Genomic DNA, 18801 nt, shown 5'->3' with positions numbered 1-18801 from the left:
ACTTTCTTCAAGATAATAACTTAAAAAGTTGTATGCCATTTTGCGCAACAAATGTAAAGCTTCGTAGCCTATGTCTTAAGCTCATACTATTCCTTTTTATTGCCACAGATAATCAATGTCGCTGACTTCGCGGAAACAAATGAAACAATCGCACCATGACATCGGTTCTAACTTCATGCCTGACATAATTCATGGGACGCTTTTACTGTTCTTAAACGAGCCGCTTTCTTTCTCCTTTGCGTTTGCTCGTTACAGCCCAGCGAACATGGGGCAGCACAGGCAGGCCTTTTTCGCTTTAAAAATAAATTTATTTATTTATTTGTGACGCCTGTATTGCGTTTGTTTAATCCGTTTGTTTGGCTACAAATACACAATGCAAGGTTTTCAAAAAATTATATCAAAAAAAAGATTGCGGTTACATGTTTTTAAATGGCAAAATGCCTCTGCAATTTTTACCCAACGTCTCTTTTGACAGCAAAGCAAATGAAAGGCTCTCTGCTGATGTGTGTCAATCTATTGAGCAAACAAATGACAAGTAAGTGTAGGAATGTTATTTGTGTGTTCTTTTTCAAAATCAATGTAAATTGCAGAAAAATGACATTTGTTGACGCAACTTTTTCGATTCTTAACCAAAAAATGAGGTTTATATTTTTTTGCTTCCAGGCTAAGAGACATCGAAAAGAGAATCGAAAGCGTAAGGCAAAAATTTGATGACCTACACAAAATTGCCGACGACCTTTCTGAAAAATATGAACGGACTGCACGCAAACACGACAAAATCCGTGATGGCATTGATCGCAAAATGCTTTTGCAGGTGATAGCTTAATTGTGTTGCGTTTTTTTGTATTTCAAAAGGCTCAGGTGCTTGTGGAAAAATATTTTTTTGAGCCTCTACACGTGCACTTTAATTAAATGACATTTACCTTGCAGCCAATACTGGACCACACTTTGGAAGCACCAGACGTCAAGCTTATGTGTAGGTATATCAAGAGTATCTTCTGCATTATTTTGAAACTCGTACGAAAAAGAACACCTCAATGCGATGTAAGAACTATTGCCAACCTCCATAAGGTCCGGACTGAAAACAGGTAAACTTGTGAGCAACAATATTCATTTTTGTTAAATCGTAAGCTTGACTTAACCAGCAAATTATCCCGTGTGTATGACAACGTGTCCAAGTACCTGCACATCGACAACAGCGGCAAACCCGACACCTTCATTCCAGTTTTACATTCATTTCTTGTCGATCACTGGAGTAAATGTTCTACCAGCGAAACAATTACACAAAACAGTAGGTTTATCCTTTTGTAATATTTTTCGGTTTCTGCATTTTATACGCATTATTAGAGTGCGGGATATCTGTGCAAATACTGGCTCTATTGAAGTAGGCATAATTAAAGGAGGTTGCATTTTTTTTGCCGAGCCCAGCTGCCTAGATGTTTTGCTATTGGCGCCTGTTTCTTTTGTACACATTTGTGTTTTATGTTTACAGTCCAGGACAACAGTCCTTCAATAGAAATGCCTGTCGGAGCCTTCAATAGAAAACTCTCCAGTCGATTACTTGCGGATTATGCTCTGTCGAAAATATCTTCGCACGTCCAAAATTACATTTTGGCCACAACGCTCAAAAATTGTGTCTACATCGTAAACAACGTTTATGCTGCAAATCTATAAAACCTTGCTCGGACAGAAATCCGAACGTAATGATAAAACATGTTAGGTCGGGTATCGTAAATACACCAAGGGAAACACTAAAGTGTTGCCCGCAGATTGATAAAACAACTAAACAGCGAGTCAGACCAACCCACTGATCTTATTAAATAGATAGTTTTCATGAAATGAACACCACATTTGTTGACATTGACATAGCGTTTTTTTTGTATTCAAAAATTCCTGGCGTCCAAAAGTTTTTTCACATCACATTGCTCTGAATAAAACTTTTTAAGATTGCTAAGATACAATGATTCGGCGTGAAAGGAGTTTGGTTTGTATGATATCACCTGCAAAAAATAAAATAAATCAGCATGTAGCAAGATCAGACTCAAGTTGGCTATATTTTTATGCAATGTATTTTTAAATACTGATGCTACTTGTCTATTCACAACAACTGAAAGAATGAATTTAAAATAAGGTGACCTGAGTACACTGAAACAGTAAATTAAATTTTGTATCTTGGAAACGTTATCTTGACGAATGGTAGTTCATAGCATAACGTACACAAGGCATTTCTGTTCTCAAAGTGTTTTAACATTAAAAACCAATCCAAATATATTGTGTAATAGGTAAAATATTTCGCATTCACATAAAATAAAGGGAGTTTACTTACCTTGACGACGACATAATCGCCCGGTTTAGGTACTACTACAGTTTGGCTATTTTTAGCCACAGGTATGTGCGCTCGCGGTATGTAAGTTTTTATTCCGCCATCGTTTCTCCCCATCAACATCTCTGGGTTCTTTTCTAGTGGCTTAGCACAACATGAACAACTTGTGGCAATGCATAATTACCCAGAATATATCATTATACAAGTATACGTTTGTTTAACAAATTGTGGAGTTCGTGTGAAGTTATTAGTTTTTAACACAACAAAGGTGTCCAGCAGTGAACATAATTTTTTGTTGTTGTACCTTTTCAATGAGAATTAATTGTGGCCTTTCAAAAAACATGGAATTTGCTTCAATCAACCTTTTCTGATAGACATCAATAATCTGGAGAAGTCTTTTCTGTTTGGTTTCGTTGCTCACATCATCTTTCATTTTGTGGTAAGCATGTGTTTTCTGCGGCAAGCAAGAAGTAAACTAAAAGTTGGAATCTTTTCAGAATAAATACCTACTTTTCGCATGCTGTATTTGAACAGAAATGCATAATTGTATTTCACTTGGTCAATGAGATCTACAGTGTCCAGGTGGTCACTCTCATTTTCAGAACAAAATCCAGTGATAATATCAGTTGAGAGACTTACATCTGGAATCAACGATCGGATGCGATCAACCAAGTTTAAATAATCTTCCCTGGTATGCCTGAAAGTACATAGATATGCAAAAGTAAATATATCTGACAAAACTTCACCAGATACAAGTCAAAAAAGACAAATTAATGTTGAGTTTGTTCCTAGGGCAATATCTCATATTATTACAGCACTGTTTGTTACTTCAAAGTCAATTACATAACAAAATTATAGGATTGGTTAAATACCCTCTTCTCATTGCTTCCAAGACCCTTGAACTTCCACTTTGAGCAGGAAGGTGAAGATGACTACAAATGTTACTTTGTTCCGCTATCAGGTGAAGTACCTTTATGAAAATCGTGTATTTAAAAAATAACGGTCTGAAGAATAGTTATGTAAAATTGAAATATTTTAATTGCACAGAATTTTTTTACCTCGTCTGGAAAATCTTTTGGGTGGGGTGACATAAATCGAATTCTCATATCACTATCAACTTGTGAAACTTTTTCTAACAGATCAGCAAACCGCAAGCCACCCAACTTTGGTTTATAAATGGTTTTAAAACCTGGTTACAAACCATCTATGAATTGTGTTGTCAATATAAAGATTTACGTTAAAAGAATCAAACAATGGTGCTGATTTACTCCTTTTAGAGTCTCAGGAATATAATATTGTATCGTCAAATCAAGAAAATTAAACTAAAGGCAGTTCTCATAACCATAATTATTTTGCAAATATGTATACATCAAAAATGTTACAACTAAATGTATAATTAGATTGACAGTTAAACAAAAAAATTAGTGTACCTTTGCTCATTGGCGCCACATCGTGTGATGGGGGCCTTTGTTGAACTTCAGACATATCGCGATAACTGTTAACGTTTTGCCCAAGAAGCATCACTTGCTTTATGCCCTTTTAGGAAAGTTACACAAAACAAATTAAATTGGCTTTAAAGTAAAACATATATACCTGATCTGACAATTGTTTTATTTCATCTACAATTGATTTCACAGGTCTACTTCTCTCCTGTCCCCGGGTGAATGGAACTATGCAGTAACTGCACATGTTGTCACATCCCCTCATAATTGATCTAAACCACAAAGTTGAAAAAAAAATTGAAATTTCAAACAGTTGATTGTATGTATTCATATGGCTTGATGAAAATTGATGATTTACAATCAGAATAAAGCAAAAGTATTTTATTTAAACTTACACAAATGCAGTTTTTGATTTTTCATTCATGCGAACTGGCATTATATCAGCATATGTTTCATCAACTGAAAGCATAACATTAATAGCAGTTGTGGAATCATTTGTGGCTTGTTCCAATAAGCGTGGTAGGTCTCTAAAAGAGGTTAACTATATTTTGGGGACATTTTATTATTTAACAATAATAATTGCCACCTGTAAGCATCTGGTCCAGCAATAATGTCAACAGCCTTCTCTTGTTCTACAATTTTCTGCTTCAGTCTTTCAGCCATGCATCCTTGCAAGAACAAGTTATTAAGTTATGCTGTTTTTGTTCAATAAAAAATAATTATTGCGCCATTACATCATGAACACCTGTTGAACCAAAATTGCATAGAGAGGGCACAAACTGTCACATACCAAGAACCCCAAGTTTGGGAAAACCAATTCCAGGCTCCTTTCTTTTTAGACCCCTTAAAGAGGCAAGTCTGTACCAAATCTTTTCTTCAGCTTTTTCACGTATTGAACATGTTACCAATAAAACAACATCAGCCTAAACAAGTAATGATTTGGGTAAGAGTAGAGAATTTGCCTTTTTGATTAACTTGTGTATTTAGACATCTAAACCACCTAACAAATCAGGTATTTTCACCAGGAGGCAAATTATTTCACTTTCATCAAAATTGCACAATAAAATGTATTTACTTTTTCATAACTCTGCACTCTTTTAAATCCAGCTTGTTTCAAAACAGCCCAAGCGTACTCAGCATCATTGACATTCATTTGACAACCATATGTTTCAAAATATACAGACTTTCCAAATGGATAGCCGTCGTAAGTGGGATTTTGTAAGTAAGGAATTTCATCATCTGCATTTTCTATGGCAATATGCTGTAGTTCCGTTTTCTTGGATAAAAAGTCTTGTATGTCAGGTATGTTGGCAATGTCTAATGTTCTAGCCTTGGAGCTCTTAGCTCTGACATGTGCAGAAATAAGTATTCTACTTGATAACCCCGCAAAGTCTTGGGCATTGTTTGGTTTCAAAATTGTGCAGGAAATATTAGCAAATCTACAAAAATTCTTGTAAATTCCCACATTTTGTAAAAAGTGTTTAGGGCACAACATTGTACATGCTATTAATAGCCACAATAAGTTTACCTCGTGACTAGTCAGTTTTGGTTTCTGTAAAAAAAATGTAGGTCGGGAGGATGTAAATGTAATAATACAAAAACAAAGGGTAAACAACAAAAAAAGAGCAGCTACATATAAATAATCAAATAACAAGCTTTCTTGAAAGATTTGCTATGTGCATTGCTTTTGTACAGTGAAATTAAAATTAAGTTTTACTACATAACGGCAAGTGCGTATGCTGATCATAACAACGTGACACTGGCACTGCTCGTGCGGAAAGTGTGGTATTTCATCCGTGACCGTAACCACCGGTTCAGTTTGGACTCGTTTTTTTGGAAAATACTACTACACCGGGTCACAAAGTTTTTTCAAAACTTGATCCACATATAAGTCTGTGTAAAACATACCGTATTTTACGGACCATAAGGCGCAACTTAAATCCTTTTATTTCCTCAAAAATTGATCGTGCGCCTTATAAGCCGGTGCGCCTAATGTATGGATCAAGTAGTGCTTTATTGCCTACACTCAAAACCAGTACCGATACTACTATAAATAAACCACCGTCTTACACAATAAACTACGGTAAAAGCAACTAGCAACTGTGATATTCATACTATTGTGACTTGCTTACATTTATTACGTAACAAGTTTTTGTTTAATGAGCTTTATACGGTAACCCATACTCCTTAAAATACGTTGCGTTCTATAGCCCGGTGCGCCTTATGTATGAACAAAAAACTAATCAAAGCAATTTATTGACAGTGCGCCTTATAATCGGGTGCGCTTTATGGTCCGTAAAATACGGTAAATCTGTGCGAATTTTATTGATTAGGCGTGAACAGGGCCACCACCTGTTATTTTTGGTTAAAAATTTGAATTGAAATACTACACGAAATCGTAGCGTTAATATTTGCACGTATTTTTGTGTTACATTTTATATGTGGATCAAGTTTGGAAAAAACTTTGTGACCCGGTGTAAAAGTATTTTCCCGTTTTTGGTCTCAAGTAATAAATTAAGTTGTTCTTTTTTAGCAGAAATGTGTTGTTGCTTTATTTTGTTGCAGTAATTTATCTTTGTTTACAGTGAAAAAATAATTAACTCTTCAAGATTCAAAGGGCCCTTTCTAGCCAAAATATTTATTTCTCTGGATGTTTCGATTGTCATGCAACAATCTTTATCAAAGATGTAAACATAGGAATATGAACCAAACAACACAGTAAAATTTTACCAGAAGGAATGTTAGTTGCAGAAGAGCTTTTCCATTTGCTATGTGCTTGGCAGCATCAGTAACGAATTCAATTAAACCTTACTTTAGCAAAAAAGAATTTGAATAGTAAATATGCAAAATATAATGACATGGGCACCAACAAAACCATACGGATTACCGAGTGAGGGGCGAATTGAAGAACCGTTTGTTGCAAAAAATATGCACGCTTATCTTAGCTTAAACGTGTGTGTAGCTTAAAAACACGACAAAAAATTCCGAAATCGTACTATTTTTTTTAATAAAAAACATTTTTACTAAGGATCTTTAAGTATAAGCGTTTTATACAAATTGCAAGATCAAAATAACTTTTACCTTGAGCGTTGTGAAAATATATATTGTCCTTGCGGGGCTGCGTTTGGAAATTGACCTCGGCAAAGTTGGTCGTACTCGTAAGGCGGTTTTTAGTTCGATAGATATAAATTTGGTCCAGAATGGCAACTTCCCTTTCTTTGGCGGTGCGTTTTTGTTTGTTGTTTGCTTTGTTTAACAAAACCATTAATTTTAATCTCATATTATTAAGTATTAAAGAAAATGGCAAAAAAATTGTAACCTAAGTTTACCAAAAATGTATAAAAGATGTGTTCTATTAAGGTGTTAAATTAACAGAACTTTTGTGTACTTAACTTATGTAGATTCGGAGGAGTTTGTCAATGAGTGCGGTTCGGAATAATCTGGTGAAAGCCCCAATTCCCATGTTTGGTCTTTCTGGAAATTATGCACATGCTCTTTACTCTGCTTCTGTCAAAACCAAAACAAAGGAGAAAGTGGCAACGGATCTTGTGAAGCTTGGCACAATTTTAAAGAAGGATAGAGTGTCAGAATATATGAATGACCCATTTGTACCAACTGGAAAAAAATTAGGTGTTCATTTTTTAAAAAAACTGAAATTGTATAAAACTAATGTATTGGATATGTGTTGATTGTTGTATGGAGTGTTTCTTCTGTGTGTAGTCCCTTAAGAGATGTTTTTAAAGAATAAAATTTAATGATTTTCTATTCTAGATATATTGAAAGAAGTTGCGTCCAAAGGGGGAATGACGAACACTGTAGTTAACTTTTTTAGTAAGTTTTATTATGGTATTATAAATATGTTTGTCCTGTATAGTGTTTATCCTGAATTCACCATATGTGTTGTTTGGGGTGAAGTATTTGTGGAGATTGTAAACATAATTTCATGTCATCAAATCATTTTTTAAATATATTTTTTACAGTGGAAGTTTTGACTCGATGACAATTATTGATAACAAATGTAATATAATTTGTATATTAGGTGTTCTTGCTGAAAATCATCGTCTCAATTTGATGGGGGATATCACCAAGATATTTGATCGACTGATGTGCGCTGAACGTGGAGAAGTTCCAGCCACAATTACCACTGCACAACCACTTGATGCTAAACAGCGCAAAGAGATTCAGACAGCCCTTTCTAAGTTTGTGAAAGCAAATGAGAAAGTTGTCATAACTGAAAAGGTAAAATGTGTTTTATGGATAAATGTTAACAAAAATTGGGTAAAAAGGAATTCTGATTAATGATCATAGGTGCCAACTTCACTGTAAAGCATAGGGGTTTTGTTGTATGGCAAGCACTGCTAACACCATGATTTGATTTTATGATTAGCACATCTGTCATATTTTTTAAAGTTAACTGGGTTTAGATGACTAAAGCAATTTGTATGCTTACACACTTTTGAGTTTTGTAACTAGAAAATACCACAGTTTTTCACTAATGTTTTTATACCTTATCTGTCATATTTTTGCAAAGTTAACTGGGCTTAGATGACTGATGCAAATTGCATGCTTACACACCTTGAGTTTTGCAACTGACAAAAGACCCCAGTTTTTTTACTGGTGATTTTATACTTAGGTTGATGCATCCATTATGGGTGGAATGATCGTTGATATCGGAGATGAATTCACTGACATGAAATTCATCGATATGTCAACTTCCTCCAAGATCAACGTTTACTTGGACGTCATCAAACAACCTATTTAAAATTTGAGACTCCACATCTTTTTAGTTCACTTGCAACATTTCTCCGACTCTGTTAAGGATTTCGAAAATAAATATACAAGTTCAATCGTATAGTATGTTATTGCTAGTTGGTTTAATCTTGTTTGCAAAGCATTTTGCGAATTTCCTGTTGTAGTTACGATAATGATTCTGCAGTCTGTCAATTCAACCTTGCCCCAAAGCTGTTTAATTAAGATTTGTAAACATTCAGATTCACCACTAAACACAAGAGCGTTTCATTGAACACAACGCACCATACAAATCTGATTAAATTTATCAATGCACGTTAGATTTATCCAGAAACTTTGTAGTATTGTCGACAGAATATATACAGTGTAAAAACAATTGATTGACATTAGGTGAAACCGCATCGGTCATATCACTTCGGTGCAGTAAGTTGATTTCCGAGCACAATATAAACTTCAAACTCTGCCTTCATCATAATTTCTTCATCTCTCTTTCCCTCCATTCCCCACTCCCGTTTGATAAAATTTCGAAGAAGATTGGCTCGGTCGTACTTCTGAAAATCTTGCTGGTCGCAAGATGCCATTTCATTTTCCTTCTTCTTCATGTACTCGTGGTAAGCGGCCAAAGATCGGTAATAGCCAAGAAGCTCAGTCAGATTCCACTCGTATTCCATTGTAACGCCATTTGGAACCCACAGCTTGTTTTTAGCAGGGAGAAATTCATGGATATTTTTGTACTTGCAATCCAAGCGTTGATTAGACCGATCATCGTTTGAGTGAACTTCGTACTCACTGAGAAGATCAGACGCTCTGCGTGACATTTCCATGACATTCTTTCCGTCCATTTGTATAGGCGTTATCTTTGGCGCGTTGTAACCCAGCAGTGCCACACTGCCTCTAGGTTTTAACACACGTTTTACCTCGCTGAAGAACTTCGGAAGATTAAAGCGGTGACAGGCAGTAGCGCTTACCAAAAGGTCAACAGAGTTGTTATTCAACGGCAGTTGTTCGGCAGTGCCCACCTCATAACTTACGTGATCGTACGCGTTGGCTATACGGGCTTGCTTTATTTGGTTCGGACTCACATCAATACCGATGATCGCCGAAAAGTGCTGATGGAAGGCCGTTGTCGCTTGCCCACTACCACATGCAACATCCACCATCAACTCCTGTACGTCGTTGGAATCCTTGTTGTTCTTGTAAAACTTCATAATTGCATCCACGACGCATTCTTGAAATTTCGGGCGAAACTCGATGTAATGCTGGGTAATGTCCTCACTTTCATATACCCTAATCATATTGGAGCTTAAAACAGACTGCACACATTAAGCGCGTGACTTTTGAGCGGCATTTACTCTATAGGCCTATAGTGTGGATTGGGTCGAGATACTAGTTTACCACCACAAAATAACACAATTTCTGCTTTTTTTAGGTTGAATTACGGGCTGCACGACGGCAACAACTGAACTCGGAAGTTTTACCGACGAACTAAATAATCCATGTAGTAAGCTTTTATTTTAAGATACACGGTTTTGTGCTACTGTTGCGAAACTGCAGTGTTCGCCTGTGCATTAAAGCGTGCTAATTGCCCGTGTCGCGGTTGTTGCCTTATTTACTCGTGTATTTGTGTTGCTCGCTCTCTTCTGACTCCGCGCGACTCTCGGAATAAAGCATCAACCGCTTTACTACTTTCTTTATCATTGCGTCAAACTTTAATTCACTAGCCCAAAAGAATTCAACTCACTCATAGGCAAAATGTTTGCCCCGCATGCCAGTGGATACATTTGGACAAGAAGACCACATTTTTTCTCTCATTTCGCTCAAACTGTTTGGTGGACAAAGACATAAAAACAACAGCTGTTTAATAGCGATATGTCACTGGGAAATGGTTAGGAATTTCCATTTCCTCTTCCGATCATATTCATACCCAGAAACTCGGGCAAGTAGGCCACAGCAGAAAATATAAGCAAAATAGCTGTAAAAGATCCGAAATCGGATTAAAACTGTAGACTATAATGCATTCAACGCATCTGGTTAGATACCGAAAGTTATATTCAATTTCCTAAAATTGGTGACAACCTTCAATACATCGATAATTGCAACAGGCCACTTTTGGCCCATAATTGCTGCAGACCCACGAAAACAGGGCTCAGCATTGAAATACGCCTGTGTGGCTAGAAGTTATTTATTTATTACTTCATACCTTGTTTGGTGTTGTTTACTAAACGGGCGTATTGTGCATAAAAATTAGAGTTTCTTGTGCTTTCGCAGCATACAGCATACTCCAAAACATTTGCACTATTTCCTTTTGTAAGTGATGTTAAGCACGATGCAAAAAGTTTTTACCGTATGTGCTCACAACTGAGTAAAGCGAAGGATTTTGGGGGACATTAAGAAAATTTTGGCGATCGAGTGGAAATTTCCAATAAGACTTAGTAAAAATGTTTTTGTTTTCAGGTCACTTTACTAAAAATTATGGGTGCTAATTAAGCCCTGGCCAGGCGCTTTTCTTCCACCTCAGCTCCTTTTGCCCAAGGCTGTTCTTCGGATGAGCCCAATGCCAGGTATACGATTGTGCCAAACAGGTACACTCCTGCTGCAATCCAAAACACTACCTGCCATTGGGAAAGGGAGTTCTGCATAAAAAAAATCAAGAAACTCCGTTATTATTTAGTTTAGCAGGTAAACCACATAGCGTCAAAAAACACCTATGCGCAAAAAGGCATAAAACAAATACTATATTTGTTTGAAATGTAAAATATCGACCTACTTGCTATCTTAAGGATGATTGATGTAAGTCTGTAAGCAGTTACGGGTGTATAGCAAAACCGACTGAATAGGTCAACCATTTAACACTTACTCGTCCTTTGGTTTTGCATAACGTCAATGTCGTTATTACTGAAACATTTCACGGAAAGTGTATTAATTTACAATTAATATCACCGCTAAATTCGAACTAGCACTTTATCAACACTCGAAAAATACGCACCTCGTAAACGATCAGCAACCCGGCCACCTGAGGCGCCAGAAAGCCAGAAACACTTGCAAATGCACTCGATATTCCGTAGATAATACCGCCGTATTTTGGCGCGATATCTTGTGTATTTGAAGTGCTGCCCGGAACTAACAAACAAGTGTTTTAAAGCATATGCACAGTCAGGTCGGCATTTTGATCCACATATAAGTCTGTGTAGCATAAAAGTCTTTGCAAATATTGTTTGAATTTAAATACAATGCTAAATTATACCTTTAACGTGTGCACAGATTTATGTGTTACACAGACTTAATCTGTGGATTGAAAATGCTAAACTGGCTGTTCATTTTTCTTACAATCATGGCAACTTTCATGCTTGGCATATCGTTTTGTTCAACATTATTCCTAAACTTACCAACCAAGGCCGTGAAGGCGGCAGATACAGACAGAAGTGCAATGGCTGCAGTTGCATCGCAACCGATGTACCCGGCTAAGACGAGAAACAGAGCAGGAACCACTAGACCCAAAGTTGTGTTGATCTTCCTTATGGCGATAGTTGACATTAAATGCCTTGTTCTAATTACATCAGTAACGAAGCCTCCAACTACCGTAAACATCCATTGTAGGATGTAAGGCAACGAAGAGATAATCCCACTCTATAAAAATATATAATTTATAGCGACAAAACTACCTGAGAAATATCATGTTATGCAAGAAAATGAAGCAAACTATTTTGAATGTATTCAAACGCAACAAATCAGAAAAAAATCCATTTAAAAACAAAGAGTGTTGAACGCTAATCTCTTTTCACACTCCAACAGGAGCATGCATACTCGTACAAATACACTTTCAGTCACAGCTGCGCAATATACTCAACAACAGAACAATTACCTGTGGCCTTGTATACACATGCTTGCCATGCTTACCGTTATGTGACTCAAGTTTGCGAGCAACCAAAAATTATATATTTTACCGTAGTAAGGTCGAACTTTAAAACTGTGGACACGTAGGTTGGAAGCAGTGTAAGAAGTGTATATAGACCCCAGTTGCATGCGAAATGAGCTGCCAGAATGCCCAGAAGAGGCCGGGATGTTAACATTGCCTTCCACGGCGTTTTTACTCTTTCCCCCTGTAAATGATGTCGAATTTTTATATCGTTTAACAAATTTTGTTTATAAACTTTGACATTTTACAGCTTAAAACCGCTAAAGTGAAATGGGCAAAAGTATGTTATTACTGGAGGTTATTTAATAATATTTAGCTATGAACCATTATTTTACCCATTTAATGGCGCAAGCCCAAAAAACGTAACACTTTTACAGCAACGCCCGAAAACATTTTTATAATTTCAAATGCCACCACCAGTAACCACAAAATTAATCTGTTTTCATAAAGTAAAAAACAAAAAAGTAGCGATCGATAAAAAAACATACGGGCTCTTTGTTTTTTAACGTGCCCGCAGTTCTACGAATAAACTTCTTTTCTTCTTTGGATATCCTCGGATGTTTTTCGGGTGAGTTATGCACGATGAAAAACCAGAAAACGCACCAAATCACAGCGCCACCTCCTGTTGGTTTTAAACCGTGCATTCGATTACAATGCACACATAAATTTTTACACAGTTTACACGTAGTTGCAATGCTCGTGACATATTGGTAGTTTATATAAACTCAGTGGTTGTTTCATTGCTAATACCATACATGGCGCATATCACTTGGTGTTTACCAGTTGCATTTGTTGTGCATTGTGTATACCTCAAAAAAGATATGTTAACCCTCACCGGTGGAGTAGAACACAGATTCCCATCCAAATTTATCTGCAAGTATTCCGGCAAATGGAAAGGCAATAAAAGTGCCAACACTGCTTCCAGACAAGCAGAATGACGTCAGCGCACTTCTTTCCAAACGGGGACCCCAAACGCCAAATACTCCGATAATGGAAGGTGATATTACTCCCTGCAAGCAAAATATAAACGCTTATCTTTTATTTTTCAGTGAGCTGCAAACACATGGCCACTGTTTCAACCTATAAGGTCTCATTAGTGCAACTTGGTGTGATTCTTTGAGACGATGCCGAGCATACGGTCAGGCAAAGACTGCCACTTAGTGGTGACTATACTTTTATATTTAGCTTATCAGCACAAGCTAAGCCTGGCGATATATCAAAAATACGCTGGATAAAAGAATTGTAGACATCGTTTTGGATTGAATCACAGTAAGCTGTGACAGAATTTTGTAACTTTGTAATACTCTACATATAGCAAAAATGCAATGTAAGGAACTTTGAAGGTATTTGGATATAAGTTATTTTATAAAAAATAATTTATTAAAATACATACTAAAGTTCACAAGCATACCTGACAAAATCCAACCACAATCCGAAGCGCAACCAGAAGTTTAAAGCTTATATGGGCGGCGGCTGGCATCAACATTGTCAGGATTCCTGAAACGAGCATGGCGGCTCCCATGACCGGCTTAAACCCAAAACGTTTTGACATCCATGCGCCGGTGATGCTGTTACAAATGTAACCGTAAAAAAAACATCCTAACAGCAGTCCTTGTTGCGCTGGATCCCAGTCAAAAACACCGTTCTGTAAGCATACTCAAGTCACTTTCATAGATTTTCCCCACCCGGGGGCGCACGAAGTGTTACCGAAGTGGGCCTTAAGTTTGTGACGTTTTGGCCACCGCGGTCAGGGCACCCTTCTACTGTTTGGGTTCCATTTAAGCCTTGTGACTGTTGAGTTGTCGAGTTGACCATGGCTACGATGGCAACGCTGAGACCAAGACGCACAGTGTAGACGTTAAACATGGCAAGAAAACACATCACAGCCAGCACGTGTCGAGCTTTCAGGTAACATCCTGGAGTTGGTTCCTAAACCGTCGAGTTATTGTTGCAAGTAACTGAGGCTATATAAGGGTCAAATGCATTCCTTTCTGGTGGAATAAAAATTAACACATGAATGTGAGTCGCTAAAGTTAGCCAAAGTTTTAGAATCGTACGTAAGCGAGTAGTCATTTTTTCAGTCAAACAGAAGTACGAGTTTTGGGATATATAATGAATACCAATCAATGGTGTAAGGTACATATGTGTTATTTGACACATTGCTGCGAAATGCATTTTACTGTAACATCATATGAACAGCTTTTATCCAATTTAAATGTAAGGAACGGCCGTAATGTTTTGAAAAGTCACATCAACAAGTTTGGGCAAAGAATTTACACCAGACGGCCACAAAAGGTAAATTCCCGGCCAACAGAGATCGAAAGAAAATTAGAGTGCAATTATCATATCAAAATACTGAAAAGAAGCCCGAGGTGCTGAGGAACAAGAACTAAATTTAGAAACACGACTGCATATCGAAGAACAGCGTATTTTATTCTTTGTTCAAGTTCTATTGTTACTTGATTTTGTCTTCGTGAACATGCCTGAGGGAGAATATGTTGCATCATTAAAATCGTATGTCTACTTTCAACCTCGGGCGGCCTAAAAGAGCTGACGATTACGAAAACAACACAAACGTTGTACCTTTTTGAACTCAATTAATACGGAAAACTGCATTCAATAACTAGCCCGAAACAATGCAATGGGCGTCATGGTTCCGACTTCGCGTCAACAATGGGCCTGACGTCACAATGGTGAAGGTGAATATTGGCTAAAATTACATTGGTTTAGATAGGAGTTATTTACTAAAACGCGTGTAGCGTAGCCCCAGCACCAAACCTTTTTGTCGAACAAAATTTTATTTTGTTAATTCCAGACGATTTTCATCGTCAAACATAATTTTTGGGGGAGTGTTTGGCACTCCTGCCTTGCCACAACAAAAACATTTTCCCACAAAATGATTTACCGCAGCACTACACGTTTTATGGAAGAACTCCTATCTAAACCAATGCATTTTCCGCCAATCTTTACCTGCAGCATTTTGACGTCAGACCCATTGTTGATGTGAAGATGGAACTATGAATATAGTGTTAACCTATCATTTAAAGTTTATGTAACACGGAAAAATAAAACATGTTAATAATTAAACTAAGAGATGTTCATAACTTTAAAACATTTTTGGCGAAAAAAGTAGGTTGAAACGGCAACTGGTTTCTAAGATACAGCTGATCAAACTGCATTTTTACCGCTGCGAACGAAATCGTGCGAAAGCCAGATTATTGTTGCGTGACGTCATAAAGAAGGCGCTTTGGTCGTGCGAGTGCTGGCAACAAACCTTATGCATAGAAATGAAATACATTGTAAAACTGCTTTAGTATAGTATTGCTTTAAACAGAGGACAACAAATCAACGATTTTAATGTTAATTTGAGCTGCAGACAGATGGCCGCTGTTTCGACCTATTATGTCTTATTAAGTTGTGTATTAATAAAACTGGGGGTGTTCTTGTTGTTGCAGCAGTTATGATCGCTAACGTGATACATAAACTTTTGCAAACACGACAGAGACAAACTGTCAGTTTAGCATTGTCGTTTTGTCCACTCACAGCAAAAGATAGAAGTAGATTAATTAAATTTTGAGGCTGCCAAAGACCGCCGAGAAAAAACGACCAAATTAGCTGATTATGCAACACGACACTGTTATTCTGTCAATAGTACCACTTTTTGTCCGACAGTAGCGTTGCCTACGAGTTTGCGTCCTAAATGATTTATTTAAATCGCCACAATCAACCATTAATGTATTTTTCGCAATATAGTTGTAACTAGAAATGTTGGTAACATCAAATTAAAGTCAACACAAAGGTGAGGTTAAAGTTATGACATCACACCCAAAATGACGTTATGTAATGTCACTGAGCAAAGAAACCCACCATCCCCGTCTTATCGAAGTACAGAGTAATGTCGTACCCTTTGGTCTTTCGATAATCAGGGACAAATAATTTTAGTGTGATGTAAAACCTTGTCTTGACCTTTGAGGAAACGTGGTCTGTGGCTTCTCATTTGTTAGAAACTATTAGATATCTGCAATATTAGGCGCCTTATCCTATGTAAACAATGCGTTCTTTCGACGGGAGCGCCTTGCATTGGCGTCGATTAAGGGGTGACATGTCACCCCTCACAAACAAACAGGGTGACAACGTGTGTATTGTCACCCCTGAATTTCGTTTAAATTAAAAATTATCGTCAGAGAAACCACATGCATGCGTTAAGCTAGTTTCAAAAGACCTGTATTATCACCGTCACAATCAGGACGAACACAAGTGTCTCTTGGATTGTTACGCAGCGAAGCAGTTGTTGTAGCATAATGGGAAAAATCGGCATTTTAGATTTGTTTGTCACTTCATAATTACTCAATCTGCAATAGACCGTGTGAAACAAAAATATGCCGTTTTCAGTAAGGGGGTCCGTAATTTAAGTGTTTTAGTGCCATAACAACATGATTCGGTGTAAAAACGAAAGTGACACGAAACGGAATTCGCGTCGTCTGCCTATGTTTAGGGCGATACGACTGACGAAATGTTTTACCAAATTTACACGAAATTTATTTGAACGACTTTGCGAGAGTGTACATCAAAACAAGCTTTTCGTTCCTTCTTCAAACAATGTCTACAGAGATGCGTTCAAAATATTCTTACCTCCTTTTCTTCCTTCGTTTTCACATCACCTTCATCGTTTCCGTTTACATCACAATGATTAGCGACCTTTGTACGTTCATCCGACACAAACCCATTTAAACAGTTTTGTGGATTGGATGGTTGATTCTTGGGCATTTTTCTACGGTTGAATGGGGTTCGCACAGGATTTTGACTCAACGAACTCCACTCCTAAACAAATGCTCTGAAAGAAAATCAGTTTGACACTAAAATGAATTTAATAACGGCGCCATCGAACCACGCTTCCCCCAGTTCCTGTATTGATCTCAATATATTGATTATAGTTTCTGCATATGTTTGCCTACTCTACGTCAGGTAATTGCCGGCTTTTGATGCAGCGTTACCCATCTTTCATAACATGACTGCATGTCAACGTCACACAATGAAATGTTCTGATACGGTTTTTGCACCGCAAGTAGTACCAGCATAAAACATAATATATATAAATATAGGCCTTGACCTTCAGACACACTTTGTGCGTTGTATTTCAAAATACACATTCTACTATGTTACTGTGGTAACTAACCATTAGCGTAAGTTACCAACAACCTTGCAGTCGCAACTTCGACCTTACAGTCGCATCCTGTACGCACTTAAACACAAAGCAATCGTAGGGCTAAGACAGTGCGTTCAACCTTTTCACAATAGAAATGTGTCAGCTGACAGGGTGCTGGAATGGCAGCTGCTTCTCTTTAGTCTACTAGCGCACAAGCGAATGCGCGCATGTTGGGAGAAATACCTTCGCGATAACACACGAGAAAGGCGATGACAGCAGATGAAATCAGCATATATTTTGGGGTATCGATTGCTAATTTATGGAGTATTTTCACACGGGCTTGTGGTTTACTTTCATTATTCAACACAGTGTAGGCCAGATTAGTTCCGAAAAGTACAATCATTGGTTTATCAAAAAAAATCTTTGATAAAAAAATTAATTTAAGGCGTATTGTTTAGTAGAAACACGATGAGTGCTTTTGCGATGCTGAACTAAATACTAAAATCTGCACACCAAGGGATAACAATGAAAAACAAAATAAGCGGTTTAAATCTATTTTTCTCTAGTATGTCAAGGTTGGGGTTTAAAACCAGCACTACGTTATTGTAGAGTTATTGATTAATTGGTGCAAAGGAAATCCGATTACAATACAACAGCTACATATACCCAACGTACGACCGTATATATTGTTTTCTTAACAGTTCAATATTAAGTGAAATATCGCACCAGCATACTCCTATAAACTAACACTATACACACTGACGCACAAATTAGGCTGCATTGTAAGATTATTGCAGTGTCAACACAAACTTTTTAATCTTCTTTAATAAATATCCTGAGTTGTCAACCGAACAAGATGCAAACAAACAACGTGTTGTATTTTAGACGTTGTTGTCTTATTTACCGCGACAATAGTTGACTGTTATATTTGCGTCCTTGATCAAGGACAGTCTAAAGTTAAACACTTAGACTTTAAATAGCGTTGGATGACACTAAACGGAGCCTTATACATGTACAGAGCATTCTGTCACAAAGAATGCTTTTCGCCATGCACCGTAATGACAATTAACATTCTTATCTCCGCACAATGCTTTTACACCTACTCCCAAAAAAGATAGAAAGCAGGTATCCTATAGGACCACATATATTGAGAATACAAACCAAAGAATTTTGAAGACAATGGAAATAACACACGACTGTTGATCACGATACAAAATGTTCTACC

General features: G+C 37.2%; 5 protein-coding genes across 6 annotated transcripts; 2 read left to right on the top strand and 3 right to left on the bottom strand.

Moving 5' to 3' along the window:
- The first annotated feature begins 437 nt into the window (after positions 1-437).
- On the top strand, positions 438-1674 carry LOC145895244 (uncharacterized). The gene is made up of 5 exons (XM_082984014.1): positions 438-535; positions 664-814; positions 931-1088; positions 1146-1291; positions 1493-1674. The coding sequence occupies exons 1-5, from the start codon at positions 438-440 to the stop codon at positions 1672-1674; spliced, it is 735 nt and encodes a 244-aa protein (XP_082840140.1).
- Positions 1675-1835: 161 nt separating this feature from the next.
- LOC145893861 (mitochondrial tRNA methylthiotransferase CDK5RAP1-like) lies at positions 1836-5313 on the bottom strand. Its single transcript, XM_082982229.1, has 12 exons — positions 4841-5313; positions 4556-4688; positions 4352-4433; positions 4161-4292; positions 3917-4037; positions 3754-3859; positions 3382-3512; positions 3196-3293; positions 2834-3020; positions 2628-2777; positions 2327-2467; positions 1836-2000 (listed from the first exon to the last, which is right to left on the bottom strand). The coding sequence occupies exons 1-12, from the start codon at positions 5258-5260 to the stop codon at positions 1884-1886; spliced, it is 1818 nt and encodes a 605-aa protein (XP_082838355.1). The 5' UTR covers positions 5261-5313; the 3' UTR covers positions 1836-1883.
- A 1567-nt stretch (positions 5314-6880) lies between these two features.
- LOC145894893 (ATP synthase subunit O, mitochondrial-like) lies at positions 6881-8617 on the top strand. Its single transcript, XM_082983562.1, has 5 exons — positions 6881-6989; positions 7167-7395; positions 7537-7596; positions 7805-8004; positions 8399-8617. The coding sequence occupies exons 1-5, from the start codon at positions 6966-6968 to the stop codon at positions 8525-8527; spliced, it is 642 nt and encodes a 213-aa protein (XP_082839688.1). The 5' UTR covers positions 6881-6965; the 3' UTR covers positions 8528-8617.
- A 117-nt stretch (positions 8618-8734) lies between these two features.
- Positions 8735-10357, bottom strand: LOC145894501 (putative methyltransferase YcgJ). The gene has a single exon (XM_082983113.1). The coding sequence runs from the start codon at positions 9807-9809 to the stop codon at positions 8925-8927; it is 885 nt and encodes a 294-aa protein (XP_082839239.1). The 5' UTR covers positions 9810-10357; the 3' UTR covers positions 8735-8924.
- On the bottom strand, positions 10357-17790 carry LOC145894499 (sialin-like). 2 transcript variants are annotated; one of them, XR_014401556.1, is made up of 10 exons: positions 17063-17790; positions 14138-14359; positions 13842-14075; positions 13266-13440; positions 12919-13052; positions 12459-12614; positions 11901-12141; positions 11501-11634; positions 11282-11409; positions 11006-11147 (listed from the first exon to the last, which is right to left on the bottom strand). XR_014401556.1 is itself a non-coding variant. In XM_082983112.1 (9 exons), the coding sequence occupies exons 1-9, from the start codon at positions 17195-17197 to the stop codon at positions 10998-11000; spliced, it is 1581 nt and encodes a 526-aa protein (XP_082839238.1). In that variant the 5' UTR covers positions 17198-17790; the 3' UTR covers positions 10357-10997. The 2 variants fall into 2 exon arrangements, 1 of the variants encoding a protein (XP_082839238.1); XM_082983112.1 differs by lacking the exon at positions 11282-11409 and having other exon boundaries at positions 10357-11147.
- Positions 17791-18801: the final 1011 nt, after the last annotated feature.

The sequence above is a fragment of the Ascidia mentula genome, chromosome 3 (genome assembly GCF_947561715.1).
Source record: "Ascidia mentula chromosome 3, kaAscMent1.1, whole genome shotgun sequence".
NCBI classification, from domain to species: Eukaryota; Metazoa; Chordata; class Ascidiacea; order Phlebobranchia; family Ascidiidae; genus Ascidia; species Ascidia mentula.
Note: the sequence above shows the minus strand (reverse complement) of the source record. Positions and strands in the feature narration are given on the sequence as shown.